The 17,012-nt window shown below is 37.8% G+C and overlaps 2 protein-coding genes across 3 annotated transcripts in view; one reads left to right on the top strand and one right to left on the bottom strand.

The window, feature by feature from the left end:
- The window catches only part of LOC124167693, a 97,147-nt gene extending 87,276 nt beyond the window's left edge, over nucleotides 1–9,871 (bottom strand). For both annotated transcript variants that reach the window (XM_046545681.1, XM_046545682.1), the window contains exons 1-7: nucleotides 9,278–9,871; nucleotides 8,977–9,196; nucleotides 8,264–8,884; nucleotides 3,977–4,150; nucleotides 2,894–3,122; nucleotides 1,035–1,157; nucleotides 329–443 (exon numbers count right to left, since the gene is read on the bottom strand). In XM_046545681.1, the coding sequence (XP_046401637.1) occupies nucleotides 329–443; nucleotides 1,035–1,157; nucleotides 2,894–3,122; nucleotides 3,977–4,150; nucleotides 8,264–8,884; nucleotides 8,977–9,196; nucleotides 9,278–9,426 (1,631 nt within the window). In that variant the 5' untranslated portion in view covers nucleotides 9,427–9,871. The remainder of the gene's footprint in view (nucleotides 1–328; nucleotides 444–1,034; nucleotides 1,158–2,893; nucleotides 3,123–3,976; nucleotides 4,151–8,263; nucleotides 8,885–8,976; nucleotides 9,197–9,277) is intronic.
- A 131-nt stretch (nucleotides 9,872–10,002) lies between these two features.
- LOC124167695 (calcineurin B homologous protein 1) lies at nucleotides 10,003–14,360 on the top strand. The gene is made up of 4 exons (XM_046545684.1): nucleotides 10,003–10,180; nucleotides 10,263–10,526; nucleotides 10,608–10,701; nucleotides 13,852–14,360. The coding sequence occupies exons 1-4, from the start codon at nucleotides 10,114–10,116 to the stop codon at nucleotides 13,994–13,996; spliced, it is 570 nt and encodes a 189-aa protein (XP_046401640.1). The 5' UTR covers nucleotides 10,003–10,113; the 3' UTR covers nucleotides 13,997–14,360.
- The last annotated feature ends 2,652 nt before the right edge of the window (nucleotides 14,361–17,012 follow it).

The following is a 17,012-nucleotide window of genomic DNA, read 5'->3' as shown; positions in this document are numbered from 1 at the left end:
GGAAATTGATTGCTGATATCGTAGATACGGATAAAAACGGAGGATGCTGCGCTTGGTCGATTATTTCTTCCGTATATTATCGTAGGGTTCTTCAGCATTTCAAAACATCCGCCATTTTCAACAATTTAAACTTCACGTTAACTTTTTACCCGAGGGAAATCCATGGTTTAGCTTGACTACCACTTTAACGCTCAGATTTGGCTTAACCATCGATTATAAAACAGAATTCTGGGACTTAACCGACGCTTAGCTTAAACTCCAGTTTAACCAGACATTATAAAACCGGCCCTTAGAAAGATAAGCATTAAAAAAACAGGAAAAATCATACCTAAATGATAATGGTTGTAGCTGGCTCAGGGAGATTTTCACTTCCTTCAGTTTGCTTGAAACCTTCTCTTCGTACATCTTCTTTGCTGCTTCACGGTTTGCAGGGCCAGAAGTATCTGTAAATCACCAAAGAATCCTATGACTTTATGGCTCAAGAGTCCTTTAGACAGGTGCACCATTATTCATTAACATTCAGAAAGTTTTAATTTTACAAGGCTGAAAAAAGTCAGGTAGTTTCATACCCAAAATGGTAAAATTTAGTTGTTCAATTTGAGATGAATCAATGGCGTATCCAGGATCAAAACTAGAGGGGGGCAAGCCCTAGTTGTCCAAGATGTAACAACGAAAACTTTAAGGAAACCAAAATGCCAAGAAAATTATAACAGTGCTGTATTATTTTTTAAAATTATTTGCCCCAAAAATATTTTTATTTTAATTACGTATTCTATACTAGTATCACTTTTCTTGGATTTAAAGAAAATTTGTTCAAAACTTTAATTTGGAATCAAAGTTACATTTGCTTCTATGGGGGTGGGGGGCAGCTGCCCCCTTCTTCCCCTCACTGGGTACGCCCATGAGATGAATCATTATTCTTGGTGGTTTATCACTTTATTATGGTTGATTTAGTTAATTATAATTCAGAGCTGCTTGAAATAAATTCTATTGATTTAATTGAGGAGAGGTTCCTTAAAACTTACTGAACTTACCCAGGTGCTCAGCTTCTACCGAAGAAAGTATAGCTTTGTAAACAGTCATCACTATGAAGTATCCCCTGATTATTGACAATTCAGTTTCAGCCATCCACTTGTAAGAAGGATCACTACTCACATCTGAAAGTACAATAAACCAAAAGCATATAGAGCAACCAACACTTAATTTTACTTACATTTGTCAACAGGTCGCTCTGTTGAAGTGTACTTTCAAATACCCTATTAGTCTGAATATAGTCCCAAATTTTTTTCCAAAAATGCTAGTACTTGGTAAAAGTAAAGGGGGCCTATATTCATACGCAATTCTTAATTTTTTTCCTAAAACTGAAGCCTCAAAAAAAGGGGGGGGAACTATACATATTCAGAGGGGGACTATATTTGGAGAAATATGCCAATTTATGACGTATTTCCTTGATGGGACATTTCAAATGTAAAATCAATAAGTATTAATCAAGATACTACTGCACATCATGTAACAGTCAAATATATTAAAAATGTGATGTTGTTATTCACAGACTGCCAGTTTTCTCAGGTCTGCTCCAAAAATACATGCAAGAAAACCTCCCCTAATGAACCCCTCCAATTACAAAAACTCTCTACAACGAAGTCTATACTTTGGCTAAAAACATAATGAGCGTCCCTCTAGAACAAATTATCGAGGAAAAAATGTAGTATTTTTCATTAACAGGTAAATTTTCATCGATATTTACGTAATAGGTAGGAAGTAGAACCGCAACAAAAGTTCCCTGTCTTAACCTTACCACTCCGAGCTTTGAAGGGTTCACATCTGATACCTAGAGAGGGGAGTGTGTGAAGGAAACTTTATCCATTCGGGGAAAAAAAGGATGCTTTGGCTCGGTGAAAGCCATTGTCAACTCTGTTGGTTCCCTCCTAGTTAATCCATAGAGCTCAGATCCTTATAATCAGTCTTATTTCTTCATTAGCCTTGGTGCAAGTCCTCACTTCAGACACTGATTCTTTATTGGCAGGATATAATAAAAAATTATCCAAATTCTATCATTATACTTTAAAAGTTCTCCTACCTCTTTCAAATAGCACAGAAACAAAAGAAAAATGATGAAGTAAGGATAAATATGGATATCGAGGGGCTTCATACTTTGGGTATATAAGAAGCACTCAATATAGCAAGTGACTTCAAAGCCTCTAACAATGCTCATTATAGTGAGCTTCATCTGCAGCCAGAATTTAAATCTGGGGGTCATGAATATATTTGGGCTTAAGTAAATTGTTGGTTTTGAAGCCACCTATATAATTGAATTGAATTGAATTTAATACTCCAAGTTTGAATGTACACTTTTTTTTTAACAGGACAACACAAATGGAGCTTTAGGTAGCTCCAATGGTTAAAAAAAACCAGCATGGGAGCTACCATCTTAAAAATTAATTTCACGGCAGACCAGAAACAAAAAGAAAGTATGTATAATTTTTTGAAACATTATCACTATGAAACATATATGTGACAATAACTTACAATAAGCAAGAATAAAGTATAATATGTGGACAGAACAAAATTAAATTCTTTTTCCTTCTTTCACAAAAATATAAAAATAATATATAATAATAATATATAAAAATATATATAATAACCACATCAAGGAGTTGAATGACAAGAGTGCCACGCCTATTAGCTAATTTTTCAGCTCCACCAAAGAAAATGCAAACTTGGTTTACCTTTGAATATCAGAAAGTTTACTGTTTGAATACATAAGCAGGGTATGAGCCATCAATAAGGAATGCAGATAAGTCTATGGTGTTGAAAAGTAGAGCATACAAAAGTAGAGGACTGTTAGTAAATGCAATGTTAACCACATGATTTTTAGAATACGTGTACCCACCACTTCTTAAGAGTGCAACCTCTGCAATGACAGCACTCTCATCAAGATCTTCGAGCCGCGAGGTCTGTTTGAGGGCATGCACAGCGCAACAACTATTGATGACCTTCTCGAGGATGGAGGTAATAGAGTCCTTCTTGGCAGCTCCGCTCTTCATAATCCATTCGGCAAATCTCAGGCAGCGCTCCATCTGAGACATCTGTAGGGAATACTCCTCACTCTTGGCACATTTCTGTAAGGAAGATAATATTTAAATAAGCACCTCTACCAACAGCAAAAGGAGACAAAAATGCTCTCAAGGAGCACTAACACTTAGAAGGCTAAATATGTAAAATTAAGCCCATACACATATTAACTACTTTGGTGGGAGACACAATGTTATGTCTAATACCATTCAAAATAATCATAATAATAATAATAATAATAATAAAAAGGTAGGTTTCCCTTATCCAGGGCGTGATTGTTTGTGTACGTGAAATTGTTAAATTTTTTTAATACCCCAATATAAAATGGCCAATGTATGCCATATTAGGTGGTTTGGGAATAAAATAAAATAAATTATAATAAAATAAGGGAGGGGAGTAAAACACAGAATGGAGGGGTTGTTACACAAGAAGGGGAAGGAAGTGGGCTGAATGGAGGAGTTACCCCCATCTTTGATTTTTAGGAAAAGCAACATGAAGCAGGTTGGGAAATAGGAAGGAGGATTTTCGGTGTTTGGAGTTTCTTTAATTAGGAGCCACCAAAACACAGGATCGTCAATATCCACATGTTAACAGCAGCAGATTTATTTCAAAAGCTCCATGAGCCAGTGGACAAATGACTTTTGGTGGGAGTTCTGTAGGTCTCTTACATTCCATAAATGTTTACACAGACCTCCCAAGCAGATACAGTACTTGGAAATACTCTCCATGCAGCATTCAAGGAAGGTCTTTGAATTATCTCCAGGATAGCCAAAATTTGAAACACAATCCTTTGTATGGGAAGCAAACACACAAGCCACCACACCAACCAAATCCTTACTTACGAAGGCCCAAAGGTAATTCAACCTCATTCCCTGTAGTTAGAAGACCTCCTCTTAGTTACCTTGCATTCCTCAATGACTATATACATATATTCTTCAGCAGTCTCTCCATGCTTCAAGAAGTGCTCCCACAACCTGTAGCAGACCAGCGGCCACAAATCTTTCAGCCCTGAATGACTCAAGCACACTATGACTTTTTCCTTGTGGCCATTTGTGATAGCATGAAGGCAAAGCTCCTGCATGAAAAATTAAACAAAAAACACACATCAATAAAGTAATTACAGATACCTTAATGTGTAGCACCAAGCCTGAAAATAGATGGGCATTCAAAAGACAACTCATGGTTAACTTTTTCACAATATAGTGATCAATATGCCATGCAGTCTTCAAAAATTTCATTTTTCCATTGAGAGCGAATACAACATGATGACTTTATAACTTATAGATTCTTATTGTGTGATAAATGAGACTCACATTTCTAATATTGGTTGTTAGCTTCTTTGTAATACCTTTGTACAGTGCAGCCGCTGAGAGTTGTCCGATGACATTTAGAAGGGTCTAAATCTGGGTAGGGGGCAAGGTTGCCAGTAAGAAAAGGGAACTTGTAATATTTCTAACCCTGCCGCGTGAATGGCGGTGAAATATACAAGAATTGCCACGAGAAAAAATTCCCCTGGACCGGGAATCGAACCACGGACCTTTGGCTTTCCGGGCCACTGCGCAGACCACTACGCTATCCATGTTCTTTAATTCCCATGGCAATTATACCGAGGCTCATGGCACTAGGTGTTAGGCCCTCGCGGTCCATCAAGGATGGCAACGCGAGGGAGAAAGGACTTCCAAGAAGCCACAACCGGTTGAGAGCCTCAAACCTGCGCTACTAGTGAGGAAGAAAGGGAAACGCCCACCTCACTTGTAAACAAAATGATTCTGCGAAGAAAGCAGCCGGAAGGGACGATGAGCATCAAGGACCCAAAGAAAGAATCCCTGCTTTGGTGATTCGAAGAAAGGGCTCCTTTTGGTGCGTCAGGCTTGTTTCAGTACTTCATATGCATGTGACAACATTGTACGACTAGGCGAGGGTGCGAGGTAAGTTTAGGGGACAGCAATTGGCTGCAAACCGAACTGGAGCAGAATTCTCTGCCCCTCGTTTTGAACTTACACCATACAACTCTCGCCGGTTGGACTGCGGTATGGTTGAAAAAGTATTCCTACCAAATTTGTGCCAAAAACTATGAAGCAGAAAAATAGGGTTCTTTTGAAGTGGGTAATTATTCTTTGGCTGATGAGGGAAATTCAAGCAAGACAAACAATCTCCATTTTTTGGTTTACCTTATATGTGATGGATTAGCTGGTGTCCCTCTACTTGAGCATTTCTTGACACAGCCCGAACTGCACAGAATGGAGGTGCATTAAAGAACATCATGTGCATACAGGAAGTGATCCCCTGATATCTACTTCACATATCTTAAGGTAATGAAAATGGCCAGTCCAGTACAAGCAATGAGGAATTGTCAAATTTTTTACATGCGAGCGAATGGAATAGGGTGGTTTCCTATTATTTTTTTATTGCCTAAATCGAAAGATTATTACTCCTGGAGTATGTATTTCACGCTTTTAGATTTTTTAAAGATAATATCTATTTTTCGCAACTAAACGAAAAGTGAAAAATTTCAAGTGCGCGAAAACGCGACGGCTAAGTAGGAATGATGGGAAAAAACCCTTTGTGACATATTTCTGGTTCCCCCTGCCACCTTGTGAGGTGACCTTGGGGCGAGGCTCTGAGCACTACTACGATGCAGGACGCTAGCAGGTAGCCGAGTACCGTGCTAGCTGGTAGCGCTTCGCTTAAATAAGGATTATTAATACCTTATGACACGAAGAAAACTTTCCGACCTTAGCCAGTTTTAATAGGTGATTGTTAAGACATGTTTCCCTGAGCTCTGTGCCTCATGCATGCATTGGTAACCTCAGATGATGTAAAACTCCTATCTACTCGTATAGAAACTAGGTCCCTGTGACATCACGTGGAGTAGCATCGCATGGGCGCCAATCTGGCCTTTTTCAAATGAGGTTAAAATTGACCCTTGCCATTCATCTAAACCGGATTTCTAAAACCAAATAATTTGTATATATTATGAATACACTAATGGTGGGTAATGAATCGCAATCAATGCCTTTCGTTTTCTTTGATGAAGGAAACTACCCTATTATGGCGTCGTAGAGTTCTGGTCTTGAGAGTCCTTGCAATCCATACATCCACAATATTAGCAATGAATAATGAAGTTAGTTACTGCATTTACAGCAGACCCCGGATTATCCGGCTGCGGTATATCCGTGTTGCAGATTATCTGTGCTAATTTTTACTCTCGCTCAATATTTTCCGTGATCTTTATAAAAAAAATAAAACTGAAAGCAAAATCACCAGAGTTACTGCATTTTAATGCTAGGATACACCAGACTTATTATTTCGATTTCAATCCCCTTCGTAAAACAGAAGCGATTGTGCACTAGCTGCATTAATGGGAGCTCCGTGTTCCTATTTCTCCGAGCCTCACAGTGCACGACCGGGCTCCGTGATCACGGATACGTCCCGCAGCAATTGCAACCCAGGCAACTTGTGTGAGACGCAACTACGTGGTGTGGTGCCTGGAAGGGTAGTTTCCAACGTCGCGCAGTGGTTTTAGAGCATTCCTGCAAACCACTTTTTGTATCTGTGATCACACAGCCACCGATGTGTGGTTTTCGAAACCAGGTCTAATGTGGAGCAGTATGAGTGCAGCCATGTTATCGCCGCTAAAAAGATCGCGGACTGGTGAAGAAAGCTCTAAATGAATCCGGCAAGCACTCTAAAATAACAGAATAACTGCATAAATAATAATTGTTTGTTTTACGTAAATTATGAACATTACCAGACATTAAAGTGAAAGTTTGGTTTACTTATCCGTGTTTTCCGATTATTCGTGCCGTCTCTCCCCATCATTAGCCCGGATGATCGAGAGTTTGCTGTACTTAAATTGGCTTAAATTAATTTTAACCAAAGTGAGTGTTTTGACCAGGAAATGCTATGGCCATACAGATTATTATGATGCCAAGGTCGACCATCGCATCAAATTTTGCAACCACAGGAAACTCTTTTACAAGAGGGTTGCAACTATGAATTCTCCGCAGTGAGGTGATTGCTTGTAAGTAAATGAGTTATTTGTTTTGGTGTTCTTCCTCTTGCAATAAAAATGCACAGCCTTCTAAAATCCAATTGACAAATAGACAGGGGTGCCGACTTACAAAAAATATTGGGGGGGCCCAAACCGGGACCTTGCCCCGGTAAATTTTATAAGTAGTGAATTTTAAGTTTTTTAAGCATTTCAGAAGAGTCATATGATCAACATTAGAACCATGATCACTCGAATCTCGATATCTGGACACTTTGGGGAAGATCGACAAGTCTGACACATTTTTTTCCTCACATCTGTAACGAATTTTTGGGGGGGCTCGGGCCCCCTCAGGCCCCATGGAGTCGGCGCCACTGCAAATAGATTACAATTTATAAAGAATGTTATACATTAATTTAGAGAAAAAACAATAGAATCCTTTGTTGCCGTTATTTTGCTTGCGTATAGAATAGATACTTTCTTATGCGATTTTCATAATAACCTGACCATCACTACATGTTGATGCCTTTTGAGGCATTCAGCATTACTAATCTTGCTGGTTGCAAAAATCTTCAGACAAAAATTCAGCATTATTCTTAATCCATTCTAGCGCTCGAATGAAGATATTGCTACTTTTCATTTGGAGACTATTGCCCTCAAATTTTCAGAGATGAGAGAGCAATGAAGTAGGAATGAGCTTGGAGAATATTTCAGGACTTGCATGATCAAAAGACTAAGTACAAATGATTAAAAATAAAGGATGGTGAGAGTGTAACAGAAGGCGTATAAGTCAAAGAGAACTAAATTTAAAAGGTTATCAAATGCACCACCATTCAGCATAAATTATGCTTGGGGCAGGTGGACAGGCGATATTCCATCACAACCTTGGTTGCTGACAGAGGGCTGTATTTGAATGTCCCGTGTCTCATTCTTTTTTGGATATACATGAAATGTTTTCTGCTACTTAGAAAATGTGATATGCAATCTGAAAGGAAACCAATAATTCAGCAGAGCCATATCAGCAGCACAAATTTTGCTTGGATACTTTTTCCCTTAGTACCCAACAATATTTAGGTTTTTCATTAAACTTTTTGTATATTATTTTCCTTCCAAGTATATCTTTAATTGATACACAAGATGTTGAGCTTTAATTCTAAAAAAAGGTATTAAATAATATTACTACAATTACTAGCTTACCACAAGATCTTCAACCCATGGCACATTTCTCTTGTAGGCACGCAAGAATATCTCTCTCATGTTTATCTGTCCTTTATCCACCAATTTTTCTAGAATTGCTCCGCTTGCTGCATCTTCCTGAGAGCCGGGGGAATTCCAGTGATCTTTTCCTGTTTCTAAGCCCAAAAGAACCCTGAGAAGCCCAAATTTACCCCTACCAACAAGACTTAAATACACTTGTGCAAGATTCGATTTATTGGAATAACAGGAATCCAAAAGCTTGGGGAAAACACTTTCGACGAACTTCTTCTCCTTCTCTTCTGACACTTCATAAATAGTCAAAAGGCTTAGCATTTTGGATAAATTTTCTTCATTATCAAAGTTTGGGCCATTTAAAATATCTTTAAAAGCACTTTCGTATATGCCTTGCAGCATATCATCTGAATGTGAAAACTGAGAACTCCACAAGCATAAAAGTCTCTGAATGATTGGATTTGTTTTTAACGGATTTTGTAAAAGGCACTTCTGCAAGTATTCGACGGCATTTAATGATATACCTCTGGGATTTGAGGGCGAAGGAATGCTGGCCTGGGTCTTGCTGTGATCCACCGATAAAATTCCAATATACAGTTGAATAATCTCCTGCAGAAGATTTTGATATTAGTCATACTAACTTAACATAAAAACTGTCATCAATGCACTCCAGAAAAGAAGCCTTTCTCCAGTCAACTTACGTTTTTTAATTCAAATGAGATCTCTTCTGGTAAATTGCACAGCAAACCATGCATTTCTGAGACTTTTCTCAACTTTTCTACGTCTGTGCGACATAATTTGTGTCCTGAAAACCACTTAATTGACCTCAATTCCTGAGAATTTGGAGATAATAGTTTATAAATACAAGATGATGCTAACCAGCTCAGCTGCCAAGGTTTCCTGATGGTAGGACTGCTAATTCTGAAATAGATAGTTAAATAATGCTGATATGAGTCACACAGAACAAAATAATGGAAATAATATTTACGAAGTTCTACATACCTCGATTGAGTGGGGTGTGTGGCTAATTCCAACATAAGTTTTTCCATAGAAATCTTATCATCTTCTTTAATGATTCTCTCCGATGCATTGAACAAGGATTCGACAACACTCCACAAACCGTGAGACAAGAAAAAATTAAAGTGATCCATTCTGCCGTTTGCCTACACAATAATCTACTTAAAATAAAATGGTAACTATAGGCTTCATAATTTCAAATGGATAGGTGGTTTGGTAAATGAATAAAGAAACATTAGGTCATGAGTAAATCTCACAAGAGAAAGCGCCGCCTACTTCCTTATGAACACCGTCATCCCGCAATAGTCTGCATAACAATATACTGATCCTCTTGATACATTTTTCTACCATTTATAATTTAGTGACACGACGTCTTAAGCAATTAAAAACGATTAAAACACTGCTGTCAATGCCGTTTCGGGTCACAATTTGTTGCAGTAAGCTTCGCATTTCTCTACTCACTTGAAGACCGAGTGCCAAAGATAGGGCATACCACATGTTATCACTTAAATATTTACTCAAAACAATTTAGTGACTGAAAGTAAACACTATTATCAACAGTGGGCATTTGAAGTGTAGAGTATGTAAATAAGTTAAATTAGAATTTATCATTTTCCAAACAATTTATCGATGATTATTTGAAATTAATTGATTTCAAAGCTGATAAGGATCATCACTTTCAATTGCTGTGTTGGTTGCAGTGTTGTGTCGTATTTGCTATTTGCTTAGTCAGTTTTTGTCACAGCTGACTGAGTAAGTGAGGGAAGGCGAGTGAAACTACGTGTCTTCCGTGAAAATCACTCGTGACAGCAGGTTCAATCATGGGTAATAGATCTTCTTTATTGTTGCGTGCTGAAGAAATCGCCCAGATCCAAGAAGAAACTGGATGTAAGTCTACCTTTCTGAAGGACTTTGGTCTTCTGTATGCCTTTCCGACAGCTGTTATCATGTAAATTTCTGTCTATTGCAGTCACTTCAAACCAGATTGAGCGTTTGTATAGCAGGTTCACTAGTTTAGATAGAGGAGATTGTGGAACTCTCAGCCGTGAAGACTTCCTGAGGATACCGGAATTGGCCATAAATCCCCTGGGAGATAGAATTGTTCATGCCTTTTTCCAAGAGGGATGTGGGGATAGAGTTAATTTTCTTCAATTTATGCAAGTTCTTGCTCACTTCCGACCAATTAAAAAGAACAAAGATAACAAACTCAATTCAAGGGAGCAGAAATTGAAGTGTAAATATGTGGACTAGATTTTGCCTATTTGATTGATCACTAGTTCCTTTCGTCCGTATTAATGAGCGTTATCTTTTCCAGTTGCATTCAAGATGTATGACCTTGATAGCGACGATCGAATATCAAGAGACGAGCTCCTGGCTATCTTGCATATGATGGTTGGAGCCAATATCAGGTATGTAAAGCCTCACTTGCTGTAGTTATTAATTTTTATGATTATAGTCATGAATTTTGAAAATATTTCTGTAAATATAACCATATTACTAATTTATCCACGCTGCGTATCAATAATTTGCCAATGAAAATATATTATCCATGGTATTAGTGGATGTTTTTCTCGTAACTCGTAATATTTAATTGTGCTGTGAAGAGGATCAGCCGATGTACCTTTGATTTTACCAGTTGTTCGACAATTTTTCCTCATGATATGATAGTTATCAATGTGCACTATCATGTGAAATTTTCTCCTTTACTTGCGTTTTCCACGCTTACTATTATATATTCCATAAACTAGGGAGTTATGACCCATGACATGCTCATACCATTGTGCTTTCCTTATTCCATGTACTTGTTTACTGCTAGTACGTAAATCTATAGTTAAATACATACTCGAGTCTCCAGGCAGGCTAGATATCAAGGGTAGATTCCCTGCCAGAAGCCTTTCCTCAACTTAATTTTTTAATGCTGTAAATATTTTTTGCCACAAAGGTTAAATGAAACAAATATGCGGTTATGTCCATGCAGATGGAGTGTGGTTATAATTTATGGTTTTCAATGGGACAAGACATTATGACTGCATGACCCTCCTAACTGGATCCACCATACTGCCTTAGGCTGTTGGTAGATAGTTCAGATGCAAATGTTGTGCATATTTGACATGGACCAGGAGGGCATAGGCGGATCCAGAAGGGGGGCACGTGCCCCCCCCAGACCCTTAAAAATATGCTAGATTTTTAATACGGTCCCCTTATCATTTCGTTCGTTTTGTATGACGAGGTATCCTTGTGCCCCCCCCGAACAAAATCCTGGATACGGCCTTGCTTGTGCCCCTCCCAGAAAGAAATCCTGGATCCACCCCTGCAGGAGGGTACCTACTTACCTCTCCTAATCCAAGTTAAACCTGTGTATGTCCATATCTCTTGAATTGTAAATCATTTTATCAATCTGTGAAGACCATCACTAAATTTACATTCGCTGTTGAAATCAGTCTGAATTTGGACTGATCAAGAAAGAAAAAGTTATCTCACTCAGTGCATTGCATTACCAAGTGTCCCATCATTGGTGGTCACTTGTTGGATTAATTGTTGTTGTGTCTGGAAAAATCTGCATCCTCCAAAAATTTCTTTTACCTTTATAAATGATAAAATAAATTTAATAATGTATAATTATTGTAGAGTATTTGAAAATTATAATTTAAGCAGCAAAAAATATTGCAGATCAGGTGAAACATATTATGTAGCTGTATTGATAGAATGGTGAAAAAACTAAATTTGCATCAATGAAAAATGCGATGGTGGTTGGCGTAACATGGTGAAACTCCTTCATGATGCACAAAGGTTAAGAAAAGACTTAGCTGTTTCACAAAATAAAATATATTTGCGACCGGTTTCGATACAGCCTATCATCATCTGGCAATTACAAGTATCGGTACACAGAATTTATACCCTTGAAGGCGTTAATTTGCATCAGTTTTTGATGTTATGAGCTGAAAAACAACCAATTTTATTTAGTGCTTCTTTACAGTTGAAAGCATTGGTCATGCCATGAAAATTCACCTAGGCTAAATTTAGTAACTGATATTAAATAATCTGATATGATAAATATAACTCATTACATCAAATTATTTATATGTTAAAAGACAGTTTAAGTTCTTCATTTGGGTGTTGAAATGAAGTACATATATTCCAATATTCTTTTGGTTCATATTTGTTCTTAGATCACTAAGAAAAATCATCAGGGCCAAAAATAATTGTTTAACTCTACATTTGAATAATAATTTAGAGGCACCATTGGAGCATCATAGGAGGATGAAAGGGGTGGCTACTTATATAATATTATTTTTGTAATGATGACTTAACGTGTATCACCTGCTTCTGAGCTTTTCCTTCTTTATTAAAGGGATTATCCTCGTTTTTTGTATAACTTTATCTGGTCACTCCAAATATCCATGGACAAGTGGGCCATTTTTCTGTTATCTTTTTTTATGTTTAGTGCACTTCTCAAATTAACTCTGTGAATTAAGAAAGAATTTATGCGATGCCTTGCAAATCATCTTGGAAACTCATTAGGCTTTAAAGATGTGGTTGAACCATACCACTCATTTGCAATGATTGTGACATTGTTTGTTGGACAACTGGGTTGCCTGCTGTACCAACACTTTAGAAAATTAACCATTTTTTTCGTGATTGTGTGGAAAAGTATGAGACAAACAAGAATAAGGTTGAATTCTGAGGGAAGAGATGGACATTTTTGGGAAGAGATATTAGTATGATGGTAATGGCCAAGTTTGGCAATTCTGTGTGTTGCTTGTAATTATGGGGGATCACTTTGAGGATAGTAGAATGTTTACAGTTATGGATACAAGTTCGGAATCAGGTTTCTTCCTTATTTCTAATATTTTTGAGTGAATTAGAGGGTGCTATTTGTAACAGAAGCATTCTGTCAAGATATTTTTATATTGCCATAAGAGATTCTATTGCGTTGAAACATATACCTAATTATCCTATTTATATGAATACTGACTTTTTAAGTAGGTAGTGAATTGGAAATGGAAAATCTGATGATACATGGTTGTTTTGTTAATATTTTGTTTCTTTGCGTATGATTTTGACAAACCCTGATTGTGGTAAACAGGAAAAAAGTTGAACTAAATGGAAAGACTGAAAAATAATACTGAGAAAACTATTTTGTTAAATATGGATATGTGTATTTGAATTCCATGGAATTATAGTAATTTTACTGTGATCCAGCTGTTCATTTGTTGTAACAGAGTTTTTGGTCTTATCTACTCTTACATATAATAGGTACTTTTCATACCTTACCTTCTTCACTCCCTTCAATTTGGTGGTGATGAAGCCTTAGTTGCTGGTGAAAAACATCACCGCTATTAGATAACTAACCATAAAATGTAAAATTATCATAATTTTTACATTCGAAAACTAATTTGTTGTCACTGCCTCTTTGGTGAAGTATCCCAGCCAGCATAAATTATCAATTTAACCTGATTTTATTTTCAAATGCTCTAATGTTTCTATCATCTTTAAGTACATTAGCATTGTTAACATTGAGATCCTAAGTATTGTCATAAAATTGTGCCATTTTCCAGTGAAGAACAATTGACCAGTATTGCTGAAAGAACAATTTTGGAGGCTGATCAAGATGGTGACCAGATGATCTCTTTTGAAGAATTTTGCAAAGCCTTGGAGCGGACAGATGTGGAGCAGAAAATGTCCATCAGATTCTTGAATTGAATCCTTAGATGAATTTTTCCATCTGCATAAACTCATTTGTTTTTACCAAGAATTTTGGCTCATTGCTCTTTTAGCCTTAGATTTTTACTCCCAATGCACAATTGCACATTTTTACTTAGAGATAAAATTGAAATTTTGCCAAAATGATTGTATTGTTCTTAGCCTGGAAAAGTCTTGGTATTCTGAGAGGTAATTCATTTCTGTTTCTTTTATATTCTTCTTATTCTTTATTCTTTTTTTTCTGTTAAACAGCTTAGACTTTTGTGCTCCCATAGTTCAATGGTATTAGTTGCATTTATGTAAATAGTCTGAAGACAACTGTGAAATGTATATTTTTAATAAATTGTATTTATTTAAACTCTAATAGTGTAAAATTATTTTCAATCCATTTATTATTATTCATTATATCCCCATAACCGGTTTTTCAATTGTCTTAGGCAATTATCGATGGGAAAACAACAGGGTTTAACAAACTTTCGGAGTGCTAAGTTAAAATACAATATTAGAGGGTTGAAGCATAAGCTAAAATGAGAAACCACCCTTCTCCCTCTATCCCCCAACATCTCAAAAAAAAAAGACAAAAATTGCCACAAGGAGACAATTTGATGACCTCACTTCAACCAATGGTCATTATGTACTGTTAATAAATGGCAGAAGTTTGCAGAAAATCAAAGCCCAAAAGTGAGATTACCAAGTCGGAAAGTGAGGTCAGCTGTATCCTTAAGGTATGCAATCCACTCATCACAGTTGCCAAACTGGTGGCTATTTTGTATATAGTCAGGGGTGGATCCAGGATTTTTTTCTGGGAGGGGCACAAGCAAGGCCGTATCCAGGATTTTGTTCTGGGTGGGGCACAAGGATACCTCGTAATACAAAACAAACGCAATGATAATGGGACCGTATTAAAAATCTTGCATATTTTTGAGGGTCTGGGGGGGGGCACGTACCCCCCTGCCCCCCCCCCCCCCCCCCTGGATCCGCCTATGTATCCAGTGAATTCATGAATTCATTTATGCTGGTATTACTTCAGTACAGAGTTCAACAATTACGTAAAAAAATGGGATTGGCACCACCTTGTGGGGCATCACAGGTGGTTTCATTCGACACTGCCTAAGATGGAACAGATTAATCAGAAATAACTGCCAAGACCCAGTAGTGGGCGTGTGGGTACGTGCCCCATTCTAGAGGCATGGCACTAGAAGGACCTACAAATGGTGAGCCTCTACCATACTTCACTGATGCAGTCATCTCAAATTGTGGCTATCCCATACTCCTCAGCTTTTCCTTTATCCTCTCTCATTAGTGGAAGACCACCACATACGGTACTAACTCAAGGCAGAGGCTAAAAGATGAAGCAAGGTGTGACACTGTGTCGAATTAAGTACACCAGTGACCCTCCAGTGGTTCCCACCACAGTACAAACCCTGGCAGAGAGATTTAACTTGGTAGCAAATGTGTTAAAGATGATAAAAATAGGATTGAGAGCCGTTAAATAATTAATTAACTCAATTTTCCCCTTGTCACATGAATTAGAATTATGATTGGGTAGTATGAAGATGTCATGAAAACTTTTGGAGTCTATATTTTGTCACTTTATAAGACTTTTGGGTTAACACACGCCTTGCGGTTTAAAGATCAATGTTTCTTCCAGTGTTGAAAGAAAACCAAAAACAGCAGACTCTAGATTACCCGGCTGCGATTTATCCGTGTTACGGATTATCCGTGCACGAGTTCACGCTACTTCGACGATTTCCTCGATCTTTATAAAAAAAATAAAATAGGACGCAAAAATACCAGGATATTTGCAATTTAAAATAAGGCTACATTTAAAATATTTGCATTTTAATATAAGGCTACACCCGGCTTATTATTTCCCTTGGAATCCCCTTCATAAAATGGAATTATTTTATATTTGCTGACTAGGAATGTTTCAAACAAGCATTGCAAAGGACGACCAGCGGCGGGAAAAAAACTCTTGATTTATTTTAGAAGATTCTTCAATGGTAAATCAAGAGAAATGTTATTACTACGATCTTTAATTGTATATTTTATATCAAATGAGGAAGTAATGCCGTAGCCTCGCATGCGGTTAAATACAGCCTAAGGGAACCGGATATTTCGTCGCACTCGGGTATGTTCCTGCCGTGACTAGTCAAGGTCAAACTGGAGCAAAAGGGAATAGTAGGAGTTAAGGAAGCGGGTAGAGTTCAAGTAGAGATAGCATGAGTCATAGCCGGGCACTCGCCTGCGTAGAGACTTTGCCTAAGTCCTAACTTCCTATAACTGCTGCTGCGCGATGACGTGATCGCGCGCCCGTTTCCTTCACGGGAGTTGCGCGCTCCTTTTTTCAACCATCGAGGTGCGCGATCGCCCTTAGAGATTACGGATTAGCAGTTGCATCCCGGGCAACTTGTGCGAGACGCGACTATGCGGCGTGGTGCCTGACGACTCTAGTTTCCGTCGTCGCGAAGTGGTTTCGAACTATTTGTGCAAACCACTTTTCTGAATCCACGATCTCGCAGCCTCGGATGCGTGGTCGTCTTGGTTATTACATGGAGCAGTAGAAGTACGAGTGCAATACCGTTATCGCCGCTAGAAGATCGCGGTTGGAAAAAGGAAGCTCGTTATGATTCCGGAGAGCATTGTATAAGAACAGACAATGTGCGTAGATAATAACAGATTCTTTGATTCACGAAAATTTTGAAAATTACAAGAAATTACAGTAAAAGATTAGATTATTCGTGCCGCCCCTCCCCATCATTGGCCCGGGTAATCGGGAGTTGGCTGAATTTTAATTTTGGGCATATATGGTGTCTCCAAATTTACATTTTTTCCTTGATATTGCATGACTTTACCGGAAAATGAAACTCCCTGACTTTCCTTATTTTGAAGTGAGGTCACACTGTTTTAATAATTTTAGGTAAAGCCTGGTTTTGGGAATTTTGGAAGATTGTTGTGGCTCCATTGAATGGATAGGAGATCAGCTGCCTGCGCTAGCTTGCATTGAAAGAGTGGG

This window comes from Ischnura elegans, chromosome 11, assembly GCF_921293095.1.
Source record: "Ischnura elegans chromosome 11, ioIscEleg1.1, whole genome shotgun sequence".
Classification (NCBI taxonomy): domain Eukaryota; kingdom Metazoa; phylum Arthropoda; class Insecta; order Odonata; family Coenagrionidae; genus Ischnura; species Ischnura elegans.
The sequence above is the reverse complement of the archived record's forward strand: the minus strand, read 5'-3'. Positions and strand labels throughout refer to the sequence as shown.

Excerpts from the sequence above, each read along its gene's own strand:
- LOC124167695 (XM_046545684.1), top strand. The coding sequence starts at position 10,114 with ATGGGTAATAGATCTTCTTTATTGTTGCGTGCTGAAGAAATCGCCCAG. Across the intron at positions 10,181-10,262 it reads GATCCAAGAAGAAACTGGAT|TCACTTCAAACCAGATTGAG; the intron begins GTAAGTCTACCT and ends TGTCTATTGCAG. Across the intron at positions 10,527-10,607 it reads AAGGGAGCAGAAATTGAAGT|TTGCATTCAAGATGTATGAC; the intron begins GTAAATATGTGG and ends TATCTTTTCCAG.